At 42.6% G+C, this 18956-nt stretch overlaps 1 protein-coding gene and 1 non-coding gene across 2 annotated transcripts in view; one reads left to right on the top strand and one right to left on the bottom strand.

Moving 5' to 3' along the window:
* The window catches only part of AOAH (acyloxyacyl hydrolase), a 148581-nt gene that overhangs the window by 7230 nt on the left and 122395 nt on the right, over positions 1–18956 (top strand). Inside the window, exons 2-4 of the mRNA XM_023532035.1 lie at positions 4889–4984; positions 13119–13185; positions 18003–18102. Of these exons, the coding sequence (XP_023387803.1) occupies positions 4889–4984; positions 13119–13185; positions 18003–18102 (263 nt within the window). The remainder of the gene's footprint in view (positions 1–4888; positions 4985–13118; positions 13186–18002; positions 18103–18956) is intronic.
* LOC111741251 lies at positions 16650–16768 on the bottom strand. Its single transcript, XR_002780941.1, has one exon. It is a non-coding gene; the product is annotated as a 5S ribosomal RNA (ribosomal RNA).

Raw genomic sequence — 18956 nt, 5'->3', positions numbered from 1 at the left:
AGCCTGCGGTCTGCCTGAGGTCTGTGTCCGGAAGCAGATCCTCGTGACGGGTGTTTTTATTTGGGCCCATCCGCTTCTTTTTCTACAATATCAGCAGTGTCTGTTTCTATTAGACTCATCATTTTCAGATGTCAGGTGAGAAAAGATTTTCCATATGCGAGATTTCAGATGGTGACCACTGAGCCGAATGCATAGCTCTCACCTGCTGCCATCACATCCTAAGGGAACAGTAGCTTGAACAAACCCGCATTAGCAGAGTCAGACCTTTCATAAGCAACCAGAGAACGGTCTATAATGGGAGAAATTACTGTGTCCGTGCATCTCTCGAAGGGAAAATATTCTTTAGCTTCTCAAAGACAGTGAAACCTCTTATTAGAGATTATAGCAAAGTCGATTCTCCCACTCTGGCCTCGCTGTAGACTAAATCGATGATCCACCTGGCAGAGGAGTTGAGCCCCCTGGAAATGGGCGGAGATGTGCAAGGGAGCAGGACTCGAATCGAAGCTCAGCCCAACCTGGGCGCTTACATATTTCAAACCCCATTACCTGCTTTTCTGCAGAGTCTTTTTGATTATGATAAGTCTTCACTAGGAAGAGTGATGATGGTGCCGAGATGCACCCGATCTTCAGAGACAGCTGACATTTTTCTTTTGGGCTTCTTATTTATCTAATGATTTCTAACGTTAGCCAGCAGTGGAAAGGAGCCAGGAAAGTCACAAGAACCCTTGATGAAATTCCTCTGAGTGTAAAAAAAAAAAAAAAGCCTAAATCTTATCAGCACAAAGTGCAGATTGGTCCCGAGCATCACAATGCTCTTTGCATTCATCCTTCCAAGCGTTGGGTGGAAACATACATGTACTGGAGTTGAGTTTTCAGGGAGGGGAAATCGTGTGCAAGGTCTGAGGTCACCGGGGGGCCCCCAGAATGGAACCTCCTCAAGGAAAATTCCGAGAAGACTTCCTTTATGCTCCGCGTTCATCCAGTACTCCTGTTACACTAGACCAACCGTGAATTTCCAATTCTTGCATCAAGTCTATTATGCCAACGATTGTACGAAATTGTTATCTTAGGTACCAATGAGAAAGCAAATGTGCTACTACTTTGTGAAAAATACGGAGAAAGCTCTCTTGCTCTTTGAGGCCACCAGTCCTGTTTCTCTCCTGGAAATGCATTTTCTCCCACTTAGAGTCTCTTTAGAGTCACATCTCCCTTAACAGTTGACTGGCATTTGGTATTTACCATCCAGTTTATGTCACTGTGGGAAGTATATTGTGAGGTCCCTGTGGGAGGGGCCTATATCCCCTTCACCTGGGGTCCATTAAAGCCTGGCATAGTTCCTTGCCAAGGACAGGATTCCTCGGCCAAATGCAAGTGTCTTTTGTTAAAGCCAGCCCTGGAAGAGTCCTCCGGTGTCTGGGCAACAGACGTGGCTTTTACCACCGTGGGAAGGAAAAGACAGCAACAGGCGGAATTTTCCTAGCAATACATCTAGACTTCCGTAGTTTTTTTTTCTCATGCATGTCTCCTTAAAGAAGCGGCCCCATTATCCACAGAGGTAGAGGGTCTTCCCCAGGACAGTTATGTCTCACTCATATACTCCATGACTGTGTGCTGAGCTCATGCATCAAGCGTGATACTAAGCCCTGGAGTGAATGAATACGTCGCTGACTTTCCCCTCAAGGGGGCTGATGTCTGCAGGGGAGGAAGTCGGAATAGCATTTAATATCTGTCCCAGGTAACGAGTATGAAGCACTGGGCCGAAGGAGAGGAGGAGACCACGGATTCTGATTGGGAGGAAAAGGAGGAAAAAAGATCCTCACCAGAGTTTGCGGATCTTCGGGCGAAGGAAGGGAGGGTCAAAAGTAGCACACGGTGGAAAACTCAGCCTTTCGTTGGGGGACAGGGGGAAGAAACTGGGCTCCCGACAGAGTTGAAGCCTCTTCTGAGCAGAGTAACATTTGCTTTTTTCTGGTTCCTCCAAATATTTGTTGTCTCAAAGATGGGTCACTTAGGGGAAACTGAGACATCACAACAGTCCTCAATTATCCTTGTGTGTTCCTTCGTCATTTTACGTGAACAAGAAAATGACACCAAGTCTATCTGTATTCACCCCAAGATGCTCCCTGACCTTATTCATTTGAAAAATATTTATCTCACGTCGTGTCCAGAACTATTCTGGGTACATACTGAACGTTCCTATTTCACCTCCGTCACTTAAATCACCCAGGCTATTTGTCATTTGCTCTTTTCTTTGAAGGCACATATTGAAAATGTTCTGATAACTGAAAACTGCGTTAGGCCGGGTCTGGAGTAATCATATTTTTCCAGAGTTTTTAAGAAGGCATGTAAAATCCTAAGAGCCACAGGCAGCGTCACAGGCGTGATTCACAGTGGGATCTGGTCACTTGCTGTCTGTGCCAGTCTCCAACTTTTATTTGCAAAAATCCCTACACCCACCGAACTTCACGTCCGCTCTGGGTGGCCAGTGCCACCGCTCATTGATAAGACACCGTAGGAAGTGACTGCTTGGCAAGGCCTCCACCCACTCCCACTGCACCCTTCTCTGATCCTGAGCTGCATATCGGGACCATTTGCTATAGAATCTGTAGTTGGACTCAAGAGAGGACACTGGTTGCTTGACGCCAGGATGAGAAAGGGAGCCACATCCGATAATGAGACTGGGGCAAAGAATAAGCAACGCTGTCGGTGACAGGACTGAGCCGGAAGGCAGCAGCAGGTGTGCCCATTAACGCTCCCCCGTGGAGAACCCCAGCAGCTGACCACTGAAATGCCACACAGGTGGCTCTCCAGTCAGCTCACCTCAAGTCGGCAAACACCTCTCGCCTCCCGACTCCAAACCAGGCCACGTGCCAGGCCCCCGCAGTTAGAGAGAGCGAGACCCCATTCCCGCCCTCAAGGGATGTCTGGTCTCTCAGCGGTTAAAATGAAATGCCGGAAGAGTTTGTCAGTGAAATTATATTGGACCTGAGGGTTTTTTTTTTTTTTTTTTACTTCAAAGCCTCCCCCTTTCCAACTACGCCAGGCCGTAGCCTCTCATCAAACCACAATATAATTACTTATCATTGTTTTTTCACTCCACTCAGCAGCTGATGATCAGAGACATAAATCAGGGTGTAAACGTATATTATAAATGTTGAAAACATTCACATACATTAAATATATTTTATATATTGAACATAAAAGTGATATTGGTTTATCTCTGGCTGATGGACTGATGTTTATCTTTTTTATACTGTTCTATATTTTTCCAATTTTTTAAAATGAGATTGTATTGCATCTACATTTTTGAAGTTATTTTTAAAATAAGATAAAGTATATAAGAAAATGCTTTTTAGATCATAAAGTGCTAATAAGCATTGACTACTAAATTCACGGCAAAGTAATAGAACACTCAGTGACCTTGATAGTTGATGCTGATCAACGGTTCAGCAAGTAGGTGCTCTCAGAGCCCTAAGGCTGTGGTTATCAAGATGGCACTTTCTCAAACTGCACGAGCCCAGCTTTGCCCTCGTCACCTGAAGGTGAAGAACGATGGAGGCGGAAGCCTCGTCAGACGTGGCAGTGTCTAGGAAGGTGGGCGCCCTTCATTCTTTGCTGACAAGCCCTCGTTTCACAGGTTGTATTTCTTTCTGCCTGGCAATGCCCAGTTGTGCTATTCACATCTGTTATCTCCCCGCTGCCTCAAGGAGTCCTGCTGGAAGCTGAGTTTTAATGAGAACTTGCATGGGAATGTGGGTCCCCAGCTCCTCGAGCAGATGGATAATAGTGAGCTTACTGTTGAGCCAGCTACCCCGGAACTTCATGTCAGATGTAAGCGCTTTTTTTGCCTTTATGGGCACCAACCTCCGCTAATAAGTACGGTTTCTCTTATCTCAACGAGGCCTAACGAGCTCCTCTCACAGACTCACTGATCTTTGATCAACCAACAACCCCTTGTGTGTAAAAGAAAGAGTCTCCTCCCTTCGGAAGAAGGTTTGAGCCTCCCTAGTAGATCAGGAGATCAAGGCTGGCCATAGAAACTTCCAGGAGTGTCGGCCTAGGAATTCTGGGCCTTTACACTTATATATCAAGGTGGCTGAAGGATGTATTTCTCACTGAATCCAAGGTTCCTCCTAGACACTCATTACTGTGGTACCTGCTTTCAAGCAGTGTGCTCTGTAGCTGAGAGGTAAAACAATGTTTTATGATCGCGTTATGATTTCAAAGGCTCATTCACTTGCGCTGTGACCTCATTTACTCATCACGGCGGCCCTATGGGAAGCATATTATCTCCTATTTTGCAGTGAAGAAATCAAAGCTTAGAAAGTCTAAGATGCAAGGGCGGGACCCGACCCCAGGTCTGACTGCAGAGGCTGGGCAATGTCCACTGCTTTTCTAAAATTAAAAATCTGACCCAAGGCCACAGGCAGAGAATGCGTGGGACGGGAGTGACCGTGATGAAGCCAGTGCCTGTAGAAGGGAAGGGAAGGGGAGAGAGGAAGCCCGTGTCTGTGGAGCTTCTGCTCCGCACGGGCTGTTCTCCTTGCGCTACCTCCTCTAAAACACATCTCTTTCTCCCACGCAACCAAAAAGAAGCAGAAATAAAGCAAGGTTCATTTCCTTCCCCTAAGTCACGTAGCTTACACGTGGCCAAACTGAGCTGATCACCCAAACCCCCCCAATCTTCTTACAGCATTTCACGTTTCACTGCAACTCATTATGCATTCAGGCACGCGATGGATTTCAGAAGGCCAATGGCGAACAAAAGTTATGTTTTTGGGAAGGTTGGTGTTCTTAAAGACACATACACATGTCCCCTGTCTTCCCCCTGACTCTCCAGCAGAGTTTTCTGTGCACCCTGCTGACATGCTCTTCCACTCTCTTGCAGGGTGTGTGGTGGTGGTATCTGTGATCGAACAGCTTGCTCAAGTTCACAACTCTACAGCCCAGGCATCGATGGAGAGACTGTGCAGCTACCTGCCTGGTAAATACGGGGAGGGCCGTGCAGCTCTGGGTCCCCTTTCCTTTCCCAGTCACCTGTTATCCAACACTCATCAGCTGTCACGAACGAGTTTCTTTCCTACACATGCTTACGGAGGGGACTCCGATTGTGTTATTTCTATAAATCGATACCTTATGGGGCTCCTAGAAATTAAAACACACACACAAGAAAACCATTCTAGGCTGTTTTTTTTTTTTCCTCTGACATTCATTTTCCATCGTGGCAGAATAATGGTGGTCAATCATGGTCATCGTGGTCAAAATAATGAACAAGGATTGATGATTTTTGTTGATTTGACCACATACACGTACCCAGACACACGCACAGGCGTACCAACACAGAGCTTTGGCCTGAGAAGACAACTGATCTCAAACCCCAAATGGGAAAATAATCTGAAACATTCCATTGATTTGAGCCAGTTCTCAATAAAACCCCTTTCCTGTCCTGCAGAAGAAGGAGAAGGTTAGTGGTTTAAACAAGTCATATATTTCTTTTTCAATCTCAACAGAAAGAAAATATTCTTTCTTCCTTTATAATTACTGTTAGGTGAACAATCACAACGAATAAACTTTGAGAGTCAAATTTTCATTCACTTAATGTAATAGAACAAACTCATCATAAATGCCTGTAGTATTTGTTTTAAGTAGGTTAATTGGACTAATGAATCTTTGATTTTATATAGCACTCTGTGCCAGTGGCACCAAAGCATTTTCAGAGTATTTATTGCATGCAGTCACATATGCATTCACAAGCTACATTTTTTAAAATTCAAAGAGTCTACAGCCATGTACCCTGAACAAGCCCGATCCCGTCTGATCTCGAAGCTAAGCAGGTTCAGGCCTGGTTAGTACTTGGATGGGAGACCACCGAGAAGACCAGGTGCTGTAGGTGTAAAAAATAAAAAAAAATAAGGGATTGTAAACTGACGAGGTCCTTGCAATCTGTGAGGTCAACCAGGGGTTTCCTCGCCTAAAAAATAAAAAATAATGATAATAAATAAATAAATAAATAAAATTCAGAAAGAACGACTGGGAGAGGGCAATACACAAACACGTATGTTTACAATTTCCCATACTGACCACTGCTGATATGTATCCATATGTGTGCATCAAGTCTTGCTTTTGCGGAATTGGAACATGGCCGATAAACTTGCAACGCCCTATGGTCCCTCCAACCCCCAGTTCCACTCTCCTCCTTCCTCCCCAGAAAGGACCACTCATGGGGACCTACTGAGTATTCTTCTTGTCGAATCTTAAACCTTCACATTCCCTTGTGGGTATTCGCTTGTTTTGAACTCATCACCAATGTATAGTATTGTTCTGTCGGTGCTTTTTTTAACCTTTTTTTGGGAAAAGAAACGTAGGAAATCACACAAAATAAATGTATAGTTTTGACACCCTTGTGAACATAGTCCAGGTGAAGAAGGTAGTCAATCCAGAAGGCCCATCCACACCTGCCCTCCTATCACGATTCCCTCCTTTCGCCCTGAATTCTACTGCAATCAATCATTTCCTTGCTCTGCTTTATAGTGTTGTCACCCACACAGATATTCCCAGACACCATCGCACTGCCCAGTTTTAAAACTTCTGACATGTCTTTTAAGTCTATTTTAATCTACACGTTTCCTTTCCATCCTTTCCTTTTCCTTGTAAGTGGAATTTGCCCTGTGGAGTTCCCATAGTCTGGATTTCGCTGACTGCCTCCCTGTGGTATAATCGAATACGTTTCTCTGGGCCCTGTATTTCTTGAAAATTGGCAGCTGGACCCAGAGGCTCGATAAGCTCCAGTGTGATTTCTTTGGAAGCCTATAAGCGGTGGTGTTTTCTTTCATCAGAAGGCCATCCTAAGTGTTTTCTCTTTTTCCTTTTTTGTGATGTGAGCGGCTGTTGATGCTCAGTGACCAGATCTGTTATTTAATAGGGAGGTTGCAAAATGGTGCTACTTGAATCCATCATTTATATTTCATTTAGTAATTAAAATATATTAGAGACAATTTCCCTCATCATTATCGTATTTTAAAGACATTTTCCCCACAGTTCCTAATGGTGCTGTTCACACTAGAAAAGGCAGAATACATGGTTGATTCTTTTGCTTTATTTGCCAGTTTTCAAGTAATTCACTGCCTTTCTATTATCATTCTGGAAGATTCGACTAGTTTTCTTTAAAGTATCATTATAAACTCATGAAATTAGTCATATTTGATGATTTTCAGTCTATTTCCACTATTCTTTTGAAGCTCAAATTGTCCCAGTTTTGACCAGTGGAAACCTCTTGAACTTGGCGCCTGAGCCTTTGAGATGAGCCTAAGTCACCTCTGATGGCTTCCTCACTAACTGGCAGGACAGGTGTGCCAGCCCTGTCTTATGCATTTCCAGCCCCAGGCTCGCAATCAGCCATTTCTCTTTGAAGCTCTGTTTTCTTTAGTGGGAAATATTATTTTAAGACCACAGTCTGGGTGCGTGGGAATGCTCAAGGCTACCGAGTTGGTCATTCTCTCCAGGCCTCTCCGATAGACAGAGATAGAAAATACACGTATATACACTTACATATATAATTTAAAGATAACCTAATGAGTCCACATTGACACTACAAATTCAAATTCAGGACTACAAGATTTTTTTCTTAATCTCTTCACCACATAGCTATATCTGCTTCTCTCCACGCTCTAAGTCCTAATTCTCAAGAGCAAAAGGACTGATAGAATTCAAATAGCCCCTAATTACTCATTTACCTACTCCTCATTACACATAGAACTGTCTCAGAATATCGATTCTACTACTACTACCAGTAATATATTTTATAATCATCGTGAGCAGTTGAAATTGTTGTTCGCCTGAGCTCTTCCCATTTCCCTTTTTGAATCATCATACCGTATTCCCTGAGCACACAGCCGTTACTTACAATACCCGCTCCCTTCTCGCCCTCGTTTCGCCTTAGTCCCATCAGCCACTCTGTGATTAATGTCCACCATCAGCCCTCACGAGGACGTCTGTCTAGTTGAGCTGTTGTCTAGAGCTCATTTCTCAGGAGCGGCTCATGAGAGATAGTCCCTGAATTTCTTGCATGTTGATTAACAGGCCGTCTATGCCCTTTACACTTGAAAGTCAATGTTTTTCTGGATATAAAAATCCTTGGCACACATTTCTTTCCCTGAGTATCTCAAATACGTTATTAAAAAGCCTAGTGACAATCTAACTTTATTTTTCCTACGAGGAAATTGTCATTTTTGCTAGAAGTTAAAAGGAATTTCTTCTTCTATAAAATTTAGTCATCCAACTAGAATATGTCTCGGCGTTAGCTCCTGTACTTTGACTTCCCGAGGCATGCAGGGTGCTCACTCAATAGGTGGTTTCAAATACATTTCTTATACTTTCAGGAAAATTTCTAATATTTGTTCAATTTCCTTAATTTGGATGTCTTCTTTGGGGATTTCTCTTATTCGTATTTTGAATCTTCTTTGCCTATCTTTGATATTTTACCTATCTCTTGACTACTTTTTATCTTTTCACTTAATTTTTATTTTAAAAATTTTCCTCCTTTTCACCTTCTATTTCTCTTAAAACATCAGGAATTATATTCACTTCTTGTGTTCATTCTCCTTTAGAATTCATTTCTTTTATAATCTTGTATTCTTCTCTGAGTTTTTTTTTTTATTACCATAATGAGTTTTTCTAATTCTGGATTTCATGTCTTATATCATTTTATTAATGCTTCTTAGCTCATTTTGAAATACAACATTAGATTTTTAATTCTTTTTTTGGCAAGACTTTCTGGCATGCTTTTGCTATCTACAGGGATGTGATTCTGTTCTTTATTTTTTTTTTTTCTTATAATAACTTCATATGGGAGTTGACCTAGATACATTTCTGTTGCTCATTTTTATATGAAATTAGTTTTTCAGAACTCTTGGAAAAAGAAATAGTTCAAGGTAGCTTTTCTAAATGCGCAGAGCTCCTGCCTCCATCGTTTTGTATAGTGTTAAAAAAAAAAAATGGCAGCTCGCTTTCTGAGATTTTCCGACTGTGTTCCCTTGCACGCTTTTGTCTGTTCTTTCTCTTTGCATTGCTTCTTATCCAGTTCAGCTTCGACTCTAAACCCATCAGTTTCTCCTTACTGTGGGCCCAGTCCTGAGGAGCTCTGGTGGGTCCGTATCCAGAATGTGTAGGTGCCAGATCACCCTGGCTCCTTAGTCCTTCTAACCTGGCGCCCTTTGCACTCACCTGCTAATGCAGTTGGCCGGACCCCTCCCAGTCCCAGCCGCGGCTCTTCAGTTAGCCCACCAGGCTTTCTAGTCAACACCTGTGGGTTATTTGGGGCTTCTCCTGTTCTCAGATTTATCTGACATCCCATTGCTCCCTCTACTTCTTCCACACAAATGCTGGTAACCCACCAAGCATATGTATATTAGGCAGAGATTCAAAAATATTCCAAAACTCTGCTGCCTCTACCATCATCTTTCCAGAATCCTCCCTTGTGGGCATTATAATTTTACATCTATGTCTACTGTGTTCATTCTTCTACAAATTCTGTTTTTCACTCAACACAATGTTTTTTGAGATCTATACACATTAAGACATATAGACCTCAGTCAAGCCTCTCAATTACTCCATAATTCATCAATAAATAGCCCGTGTTTTATGTATCCTTCCCATTATTGGATATTCACAAGCCGTTATAAACCTTACTTTATATTTTCACATCTCTGAATTAATGGAGAAAAAAATATTATTACTATTTTACAAATTGAAAAAATGAAGAACAGTCAAGATTTGTTTTGATTGGTTGTCATTTCTGTGGGACAGACCAACACTGACAGATATCATCATTTATACCATGAGTTTGATTTTCTCTTTTTAGGCACAGTTGTATTGTCCAAAGATGAGAGACTGAGTAAAAATCTTGTTTCCTAGGTTACCCCCTCCTAATGTACTAGCAAAACATAAAACAACGCAGACCAAGATCGCTGATTTTCGAAGTGCCATCTTGGCTTCTTCTGATTCATAACAGAAAATTTTAGAATCTGCCGAGATACAGCGAGAAGCTGAAAGTCAGATTCTGGTAAAATAGAAAGAAGTTGGCACTTCATGACCGGAAGCGAAGTAGGAATTTTGGTTTTCATTGGTAGGTTACCTTTCAAATTTGGAGGAATTTCAAACGACTGAGAAGTCTGTTTGGAGTTATTTGCATTTATTAACTAATGTTTTACTTCTGGATAGAAATAAGATACTCAGTTCAGGTGAACGGCTCCTTCACTTAATGGACATAAAGGCCGGATGTGGGAAACAGTGCACAGGGTGGCTACATGAATTGTATGCGGTGACAAAGATAGTCTGTCTCCTATTTAAGGACTTCTCCTAGAAAATATAATAAGCCTGGACCAGACTGCCTACCTGCACCCTGTATGGCCTTCCATCTGGTGAGCCAGGAGGATGGGTGACAGGAAGTGAAATCATGCACATTGATAAACACTTATTTTAAAGATTATTTTCAAGTAATATTGCTTTCATCTCCAGAGCTAAAAAGGTACAGAAAATGTAACCTTAGCAGAGAAAGCATGTGCACAGCATTCTTGAGAATAATCATTCAGTAAATCACATTGGCCTTTCCCATGCGGGGGAAGACAATTTTTTTGAACCTTGCAAAGCATTTCTGACCTTCAGTTTCACCCACTGCTTTTGCCTCTGGCTATCATTAGGAAATACCTTGGAAGAATCTCAGAATGGTTAATGAGAAAATGATTAATGGAATCATTCTCACTGGGGGTCCACAGACTCATACACCCTGAGAGCCTTGCTAAAACTTCACTTTCTCAGGTCACCTATGCAAAAATCTTATCTCCATGGACTATGGTAAACACTCATGCAGACTTCACACACGAAAGCAACTCTCCTCATGTTCTTTCCATAGGTTCTGAAAATCTACTTGCTGCTTAGAATATATCACCTCAGAGCTAGCTCTGTGATCACTTCATCTGACTCTGCTCCAAATTTCTCATCTGTAGTTAATGTATAACAATACCTGACACACCCCAGGTAGGTGAGGCATTGAATAAAGTGTCCTGAGTACGTTCGTTGAAACGCGTACTACGAGTAACACGGGCTACAATCAAGTTTAGAATATTTTCATTATACCAAAAAGGAACCCCACACTTCTTGTCTTTTACCCCCCTCAAAAAACAAAACATTCATCCTTTCAGCCGTAAGCAACCGGTAATCTACTTTCTGTCTCCATGAATTTGCTTGTTCTGGGCATCTCATTTGAAAGGAATCAGATAATCTGTGGTCTTTCGTAACTTTCCTTCACTTAGCATAATGCTTTCACTGTTCATCCATGTAGCATGCATCAGGACTTCATTGCTCTTTATACTGAATAATATTCCATTGTAGGATCAGAGTCCATTTTGTTCATTCATTCATTCATTAATGGATATTTGGGTTGACTTGTTTCCACTTCTTGGCTATTTTAAATAACGCTACCATGACCATTCGTGTACAGGTTTCTATGTGGATATATGTTTTTTGTTTTGAATGTATACCTAGAAGCGGAATTGCTGGGTCACATGGTCACTCTGTGTTTAACCATCTGCGGAACTGTCAGACTCTTTATCAAAGTAGCTGTACCATTTTACGTTCCCACCAGCAGTGTAGGAAAATTCTAATTTCTCCACATCTTCATCAATATTTGTTATGGTCTGTCCTTTTTATTACAGCATATCATAGCGAGTGTGAAGTGGTATCTCATTGTGATTTCGATTTGCATTTTCTTAATAGCCGATGATGTTGAGCATTTATTTTTTTCATGTGTTTGAGGGCTATGTACTTATCTTCTTTGGAGAATATCTATTCAGATACTTTCTTTAAATGTTTGGTACGTTTCACCAGTGAAGACATCTGAGCTTTTCTTTGTGGGAAGTTTTTCATTACTAATTCAATCTTTTGTTATATGTCTATTCAGAGTGTCTAGTTATTCTTGGGTCAGTTTTGGTACTTTGTCTTTCTAGGAATCGTTCATGTCATGTAAGTTATATAATTTGTTGCCATGCAGATGTTCTTAGTGTCCCCTCATAGTTTTTTCTTTTTTTAATTTCTGTAAGGTCAAAAGTAATGTGAGGAATATAGTTTTAAGTTCCTACTTCAAAAGCACAATGTATTTGAAGTCTTATGCCTTATTGTAAAAAAAAAAAATCCTATGAATATATCTATTTTAATGTAAAAGTAATATTTACATTATTTACCATTGAGTAAAAATGAAGAACCAGAGTTTCCTATATTTATCCTGTTGTTTCATTATCTTACCCTGCAAGCAAGGGCAGCTCAGTTTGAGATAAGTGTAAGAAGGTCAATTCTCCTCAGGGAGCATTTGCAGTTCCTTCCCAGGACAGCCCAGTCTGTCCCTAATCACGCTAAGGTCCTGTGTGGAATTGCCGGGGTTCCACAGGACACCCACAAACTGCAGAAACAGGATCAGAGATTTCACTGTGCAAACAGATCAATCCACGAAGCATCTATTTTATATAGATGCTCTCCTCTCTCCCGCCCCCTCCCTCCTTGTGGAGGGTGTGCTGTTAATGGGTGTGCGTGTGCGTGCGTGCATGTGTGTGTGTGTGTGTGTGTGCCCTGGGGTAGGTGGCAGTGTAGGGACACCGTGACATTTAGTCTCCTTTCATCTCTGGAATATTAACAGCAAAAACTAAATAGCTAAAGTGAAATCTTTTTTTTTTCCCCCAAATGAATATTTTTAACAAAGCTGTGTTTCAGATTATTTACTTTAAAGCGAGTCTCGTTTCTTTCACCTTCAACAAATAAGATTAGCAACTTGTAGGTGATCACTTCTGTGAAAAATAAAAATTAAACTCCAGAATTCAACTGTATTTTTAAACTAGTGATCTTTAGCATGTACGGTAAACAAAGTGACATTCACATAAACCCGAGATGGAAATGATATTTTAATGGTTACATTAACTGTAACATTTCCCCCAAACTCTTAAAATTAATGATTTGCATTAATTATAAATTAATCACTCGGCCTCAGTTCCTAGTAAAGAGGGTCATTATTAGCTCATGTGTTAAATTCACTGCAATAAAAAATATTCCATTTCCCCCTTTCTTTTTCTTAGAACAACTGTTCTTGAAGAGCACCTGCTACTTAGTGGTTAGCATGTTTGGACCAGATATCATAAAACTGTGAGTATGCGGCACGTTAATCCGATTCGTTCGCTGGGGCGTGGGGGGAGACAGGCAAAGCGGAGGCAGCTGGCTCTGGTGCCAGCGGGATGTGTGCACAGGGCCGGAGCTGTATTCCAGTTCTTGTTAACAGTGGAAAATTCAACTCACATCGACCCAGGTCCTCTGCCACTGGAGGCAAAGGCTCCCCTTGAATTACAGGGTGGCGACCTGGCTCCATTTCTCTCCGAAAGCCTTTCAGAAGGAATTTCACCATGACCAACAAGACAAGCCTGTTGGCTGGACAGGCGTGTGCCCCTTTCTCTGAGCTCGCCAGCAGGCCCCAGCCTGTCCCTTCTCCCCGTCGCAGGTCCTCAGGCAGCATCTTCTCCGGGTCTCCCCGACTCGCCTCTGACCTGGGCTTTCCTGGCCCTCTCCACCGCCCAGCCCCCACTCTTGTCCGTCAGGGTCCCTCACGTGGCCATCATTCATCTGTCTGCTTCCTGTCTGCTTCCTGTCTGCTTCCTGTCTGCTTCCTGTCTTTCGCTTTTCTTTTTTAAACTTAGGGGCACTGGATCAGATAAATCATATTCCTGTTCACAAAACTTTCTCATCAAGGATCCAATCCTAGATTTCTAATATTTATTATTTAGTTCGTTACGTAGTTACTTTGAATAAAGTAATTAGCTTCCAAACTCACCACCCAAAAGAAAGCCTGGGATGCTGACAATAACTTACTCTAACCAGGTGGTTCCTCTCTCTCGTTCTCATGTTTTCCTTTCCACCAAGTAATAAATCCTTTCTCTTGCTTTTGTTTTTCTATAGTTTTATTATATGTGTATATTATATTAATATAATCAATCATAATTGTATTTAAATCATATGAAAATGTGATTATATAAAGCAATTATAATATCGTTTTTATTTTAGTAATTTCTTTACGAACAGAGCATCACACTGCATAGAACCTTCAGGGCCCACCACTTAGACGTGCGAGTCTCCGATCTGCCCACAGGGCTGTGTCATGGCCATAGTTCATTCGTTCTGACTGTGTGGAGCGTTCCATCGGGCAACGTCTGTTCCTTCACCCTCCCCCTCCCCATGAATGGCTGTTTGGGTTGTTTCCTGGTTTTCTCTTTTGCGAGGATCTATGAACATTCTTACGTGGGGCCCCCGTCTCTGCCATTAGCCTCGGGGCAGAGAGGCCCAGAGGACAGCACCACCGCCTTCCTGCCCCCCACGATAGGGTGGCACAGAGTTGCAGAATTTTAAGGACAAAAGAAACACGAAGCCAGGCGAGCCAGGAAGACAATCAGCGCCCTGCCCTGCGCGCACATGACCTCGCTCTATTGGGGTGACTGATGTCTTATGGGCCCCGGCTTGAGGTGTTTGAATGGCAGAGATCTTTTCTCCCCTCTTTATTTTTTTTAATTTTTAGACTTTTATTAGGGCAAATTTAAAATGTACGGAAAAGCAAAAAGCATAGTATAACGAACTTCTATATATCCATCACCAGGATTTAATAATTGTTAACATTTAGCCATATTTTCTTTATCTGTTGTTATCTCTAACAGTCTTTTTTTCCAATGTCATTTTCATACTCTCAAAATTGTAGTGGTTTCTTAATGTCATCGAATATACATTAACGTACATCTATTTCATCTAATCCTGATGTAATTGCTATGAGGTGAGGGCTAGGCATCGAGATTTGTTAAAGCATCCCAGGTGACCTTAACGAGCGACACAAACAGAGAGCTACTGCGTGGGGACAGGGGGCTGTTCCTCCTCCACACCTGATTTGTGCCCTGGGCACATCTGGGGAGCAGGGAGGGGGACGAGGTTCTTTCGAGCACTGATGTCCTGCCCCTTCCTACAGAACTGGAGTCCGTGTCTTCTTGGCTCACACCCCTGTCACTGCCACAGCCTGCTAACTGGGCTTCAGGCCTGCAGGCTGGCCCAGTGCCCTGCAAGTCCACATTTTAGCTGGCCAACTATCTTTTCAATGCAAAAGTAATTTCTTTGGACTTTATTTCTGTGGACCTCAGCTCCAGGGTCATTTGTTCTGGAACCTTTCCTAACCTTCCGTAGGCTAAAATAGGTACCTCGGCCACCAGCGCGCGCTCACACACACACACACACACACACACACACACACCCAGCACAGCACTTACCAAGTCTATTTGTAAGTTAATTCTCCATTTATTTTTCTGAGTTGCTAACTAGATTGAAAGACTTCTGAGGGCTAGGACTACATTTTATTCATCTTTCTTTCTCTAGGTACTTAGCAAGATACTGAATATGTGGAGTGATGGATGGAAGAAGGAAGGAAGGAGGAAGGAAGGAAGGAAGGAAGGAAGGAAGGAAGGAAGGAAGGAAGGAAGCAAGGAAGGAGAGGGCTTTGTATCTCCAGCACTTGGTACAACACTGGAACATAGAAGGCCTTCAATACATGTTTGTTGAATTAACTAATTCTTTAAATAAACAAAATTTTCACTACAGATGAGCTATGAGTAGACTACTCTAAAGAAAATTACATAAACTTATTAAAACAGAAAAAACGACTGTTAGCTTATTCGATGAATCTGTTTGCACACCTAGTATGAGCCAGGGTCTCCGGGGGAGTGTCGGCTGGGCTAGAGAGGTCTGCTGGACTGGGCCAGAGAACCAGAGAGATAAGCGGAAACAGCCAGCCGCGGACACCAGAGGCAGTGCGCCCAGGCACCCAAGAAGCGCTGTCTGAGGCTGGCGGCCAGGCGAGCTGGGAGTGAGGGGGAGGCGGCCGGTTCGGTTGGGAAGCCTCTCTCTTCTGTAGCTGGCGGGAGAGTGCTGAGCGCTGGGGCCCGGTAAGCACCCGCATCAGGGAGAGGGCAGGCGCTGCACTGGGTAATGCAGCGGGAGCTCGATGAGAGACACTCTCCACCTCAGATAACTACAAGGGGACACGGGATGTTCAGAAACGGGGCCCAGCAAGCCACACAAAGAGGGCTGCCCCCTGAGTGGGGGGTGGGGAGGGGAGGACGTTTTTTTCTTTGAGAGATGACTAATTCGCATTAGCATGGGGTAGACCGCTTTGAGGAAGGCAGATGTATAAACGTCCTCCATATTAGTGGTTTGCTGATAGAAATTTCTCCTCTTATGGTGTGTACTTCTTAACAACTTGTTTTACTCAAGCAGATACAGTTCTGGGGTGATGCAGGCCCTGAAAGCGACAACTTCATGCTTTAGTTGTAACCTGAATTTCAGGCTCCCCCACTGCACATTCTGGGTTCTGTTTCCTGAACCCCATCCTACAGGCTAACTTTCCAAACGCTCACTCCACACGTCAGGAAATGACATTATAGTTTCGAGCTATAGCTCCTATTATTCTGGGAACAGCCCAGAATGCAGTTGAACTTTTTTTTTTTTTTAGGTGAGGCAACCCTTGGTTGACCTCACAGATTGCAAGGACCTTGTCAGCTTACGATTCCTTATTTTTTTATTTTTTACGCCTACAGCACCCGGTCTTCCCAAGTGGTCTCCCATCCAAGTACTAACCAGGCCCAACCCTGCTTAGCTTCCGAGATCAGACGGGATCGGGCTTGTTCAGGGTGGCATGGCCGTAGACATGCAGTTGAACTTTTAATACCAATTCCAAATTTCCATTAGAGAGAATCTGATTGGTCCTACTTGAATGGTAGTCTAATGAGGTCCGATCAACTGGCCAGGAGTTATGGAATATAAACACAATCGCCAGGAACCTGCCCCCGTGAGTGAAGGGGACAGTTAAGTGAGTGCGTGAGCTGGAAAGAAACCTCAGAAAGCACCTTCTAGAATCTACAACTGTGCTTCCAAGATTAGTCTTTGGATATCACCAACCTATGTTTCTGGTTTCTTTGCTTTTGTCGTTTTGGAATGGTTTGGTTTCGATCCGAATGAATAATTTACTTGGAGAAGCTACTAAAAGTCCATACTTTACTGTTCCTTGATTCAAAACAGCACATTATACTCATTCTTCTTGTCAAAGAGAGTTTTGGAAGCGTGAAGGAAAAAAAGGATATGCAAGGTTTGTTTTAGCCCCTTCAAACCTAGACGTAAGCCAAAGTGTGTAAAGAACACAATCTTCACACCGTCCCCAGGGGAAAATTAAACTCTTGTAGTCTCTTCCACAAGGTAAAGAACTGTTTCTCTAAAGGGGAAGGGATGATTTGGATTATGCCTAAGAAAATAGTTTTAGGAGTTTAAAGCTATATCATAAATAATGTTTTCTTATAAGGTCCAGAAAACTTTAAATCAATGTTTCCATCAAATGACACCTCTGTCCACGTTTCCTTTCCCTTATCTGTGGCTTCTCCTGAGAAGGGAAAAGGGGCCAAATATGTGGTGACAGAAAGAAATCTAACTGTGGGAGGTGAACACACAATGCAGTATATATATATATGTTTTGCTGTTAAACTGTATACCTGAAACTTACTGGATCTCGTTAACCAATGTCACTCCCCCCCCAAAAAAAAATTAAAATTAAGCTGAAGTTGTGAAAAAATTAAATAAACCAACAAATAAATAAAATGTGAATTAAAAATAAAAAAGAATTACAGGCCCCTGTGAGACGCTGACTCCCAACTCAGTGCTATTGGTGCCCCCTCCCCGCCCCCAAGACTTCATTCTAAACGTGGGAGAGAGCGACGTGACAGGAAATCATCATGGCCCAGCGGCCACGCAGGGCTGGGCTCAAAGGCCATGCTGCAAGGAGCTGAGGGTTCTTGAATGCATTCTGGAGATTCACCTGTCTTTGAAATAGCTTCTATTTCTGAATGCCTGAAAGACCTTAATAGCCTTTGTTTTGCCCCGTTTCCCTCCAGGCTTAGTGCTGATATGAATGCCGATGTGGTGTGTCACACCCTGGAGTTTTGTAAACAGGATGCTGGCCAACCTCTGTGTCATCTCTACCCACTTCCCAAGGTGAGTGGGGTTTCGCTCTGAATGTCAGATGTCAGCGACATGCAAGCCCTTTAACAATGGTGTAAAGGGAAGCTCTTCACTCAGCGATTTGGGGGCAGGAAGAAAGGCTAGATGACATTTTCAATTACATCGTGAGAAATAATATTCTCAAGTTGCAACCTAGATCCCTTCCCCCCATGCTGCCAAAGAATGTCTTTCCTGGTTAGCTATTACTCTGGGCTAGCATTGGTAGGCAATCTTTCCTGGTTAACTATTACTCTGGACCAGCCAAGGAAAGATGTTTAAATCCCTCTCTACCAATTAAAAGTCAAATGAATCTCTTTTATAAGATGACTAACTCCTCCTAGTTTGCCCAGGACTCTCCTGGGATAAGCACCGAAAGTCTCACCTCCTGGGAAAAGCTGAGTAGTTAGTCACCTAGTCTGAGCTTGACTGTTCTTATCCATAAAATGGGTATAATAAGATACCTAAAATACCTGCTTCATAGATTAATTGTGGGAAGTAGGTGAGCTACAACATTTAACGTGCTTACCACAATACTAGCTACATAAAAAAAAGCGGTAATAAAAATGGTGGCTAATATAATCATTGTCGATAGCGTTATCATTCAGAGATAGCTGTCTGGAATACGCTCCGTTCACTCTATCACGTGGGGTAGGTTTTAACTGGAATGCAGGCAGTGGCAAAGTTGAAAATGTTGGCGCGATCCCCTCGTCACACTCCTAACGAGAGTACAACATCAAATCCAGTGAGGCCTCACAATAAATATTTTCCGAAGCTTCCTGTGAAAATACAATACTAAAAATAAACAAAATAATAATAATAATAAAATAAATAAAATAAAAATAAACTAA

Source organism: Pteropus vampyrus, unplaced genomic scaffold (genome assembly GCF_000151845.1).
Source record: "Pteropus vampyrus isolate Shadow unplaced genomic scaffold, Pvam_2.0 Scaffold75, whole genome shotgun sequence".
NCBI classification, from domain to species: Eukaryota; Metazoa; Chordata; class Mammalia; order Chiroptera; family Pteropodidae; genus Pteropus; species Pteropus vampyrus.
The sequence above is the reverse complement of the archived record's forward strand: the minus strand, read 5'-3'. Positions and strand labels throughout refer to the sequence as shown.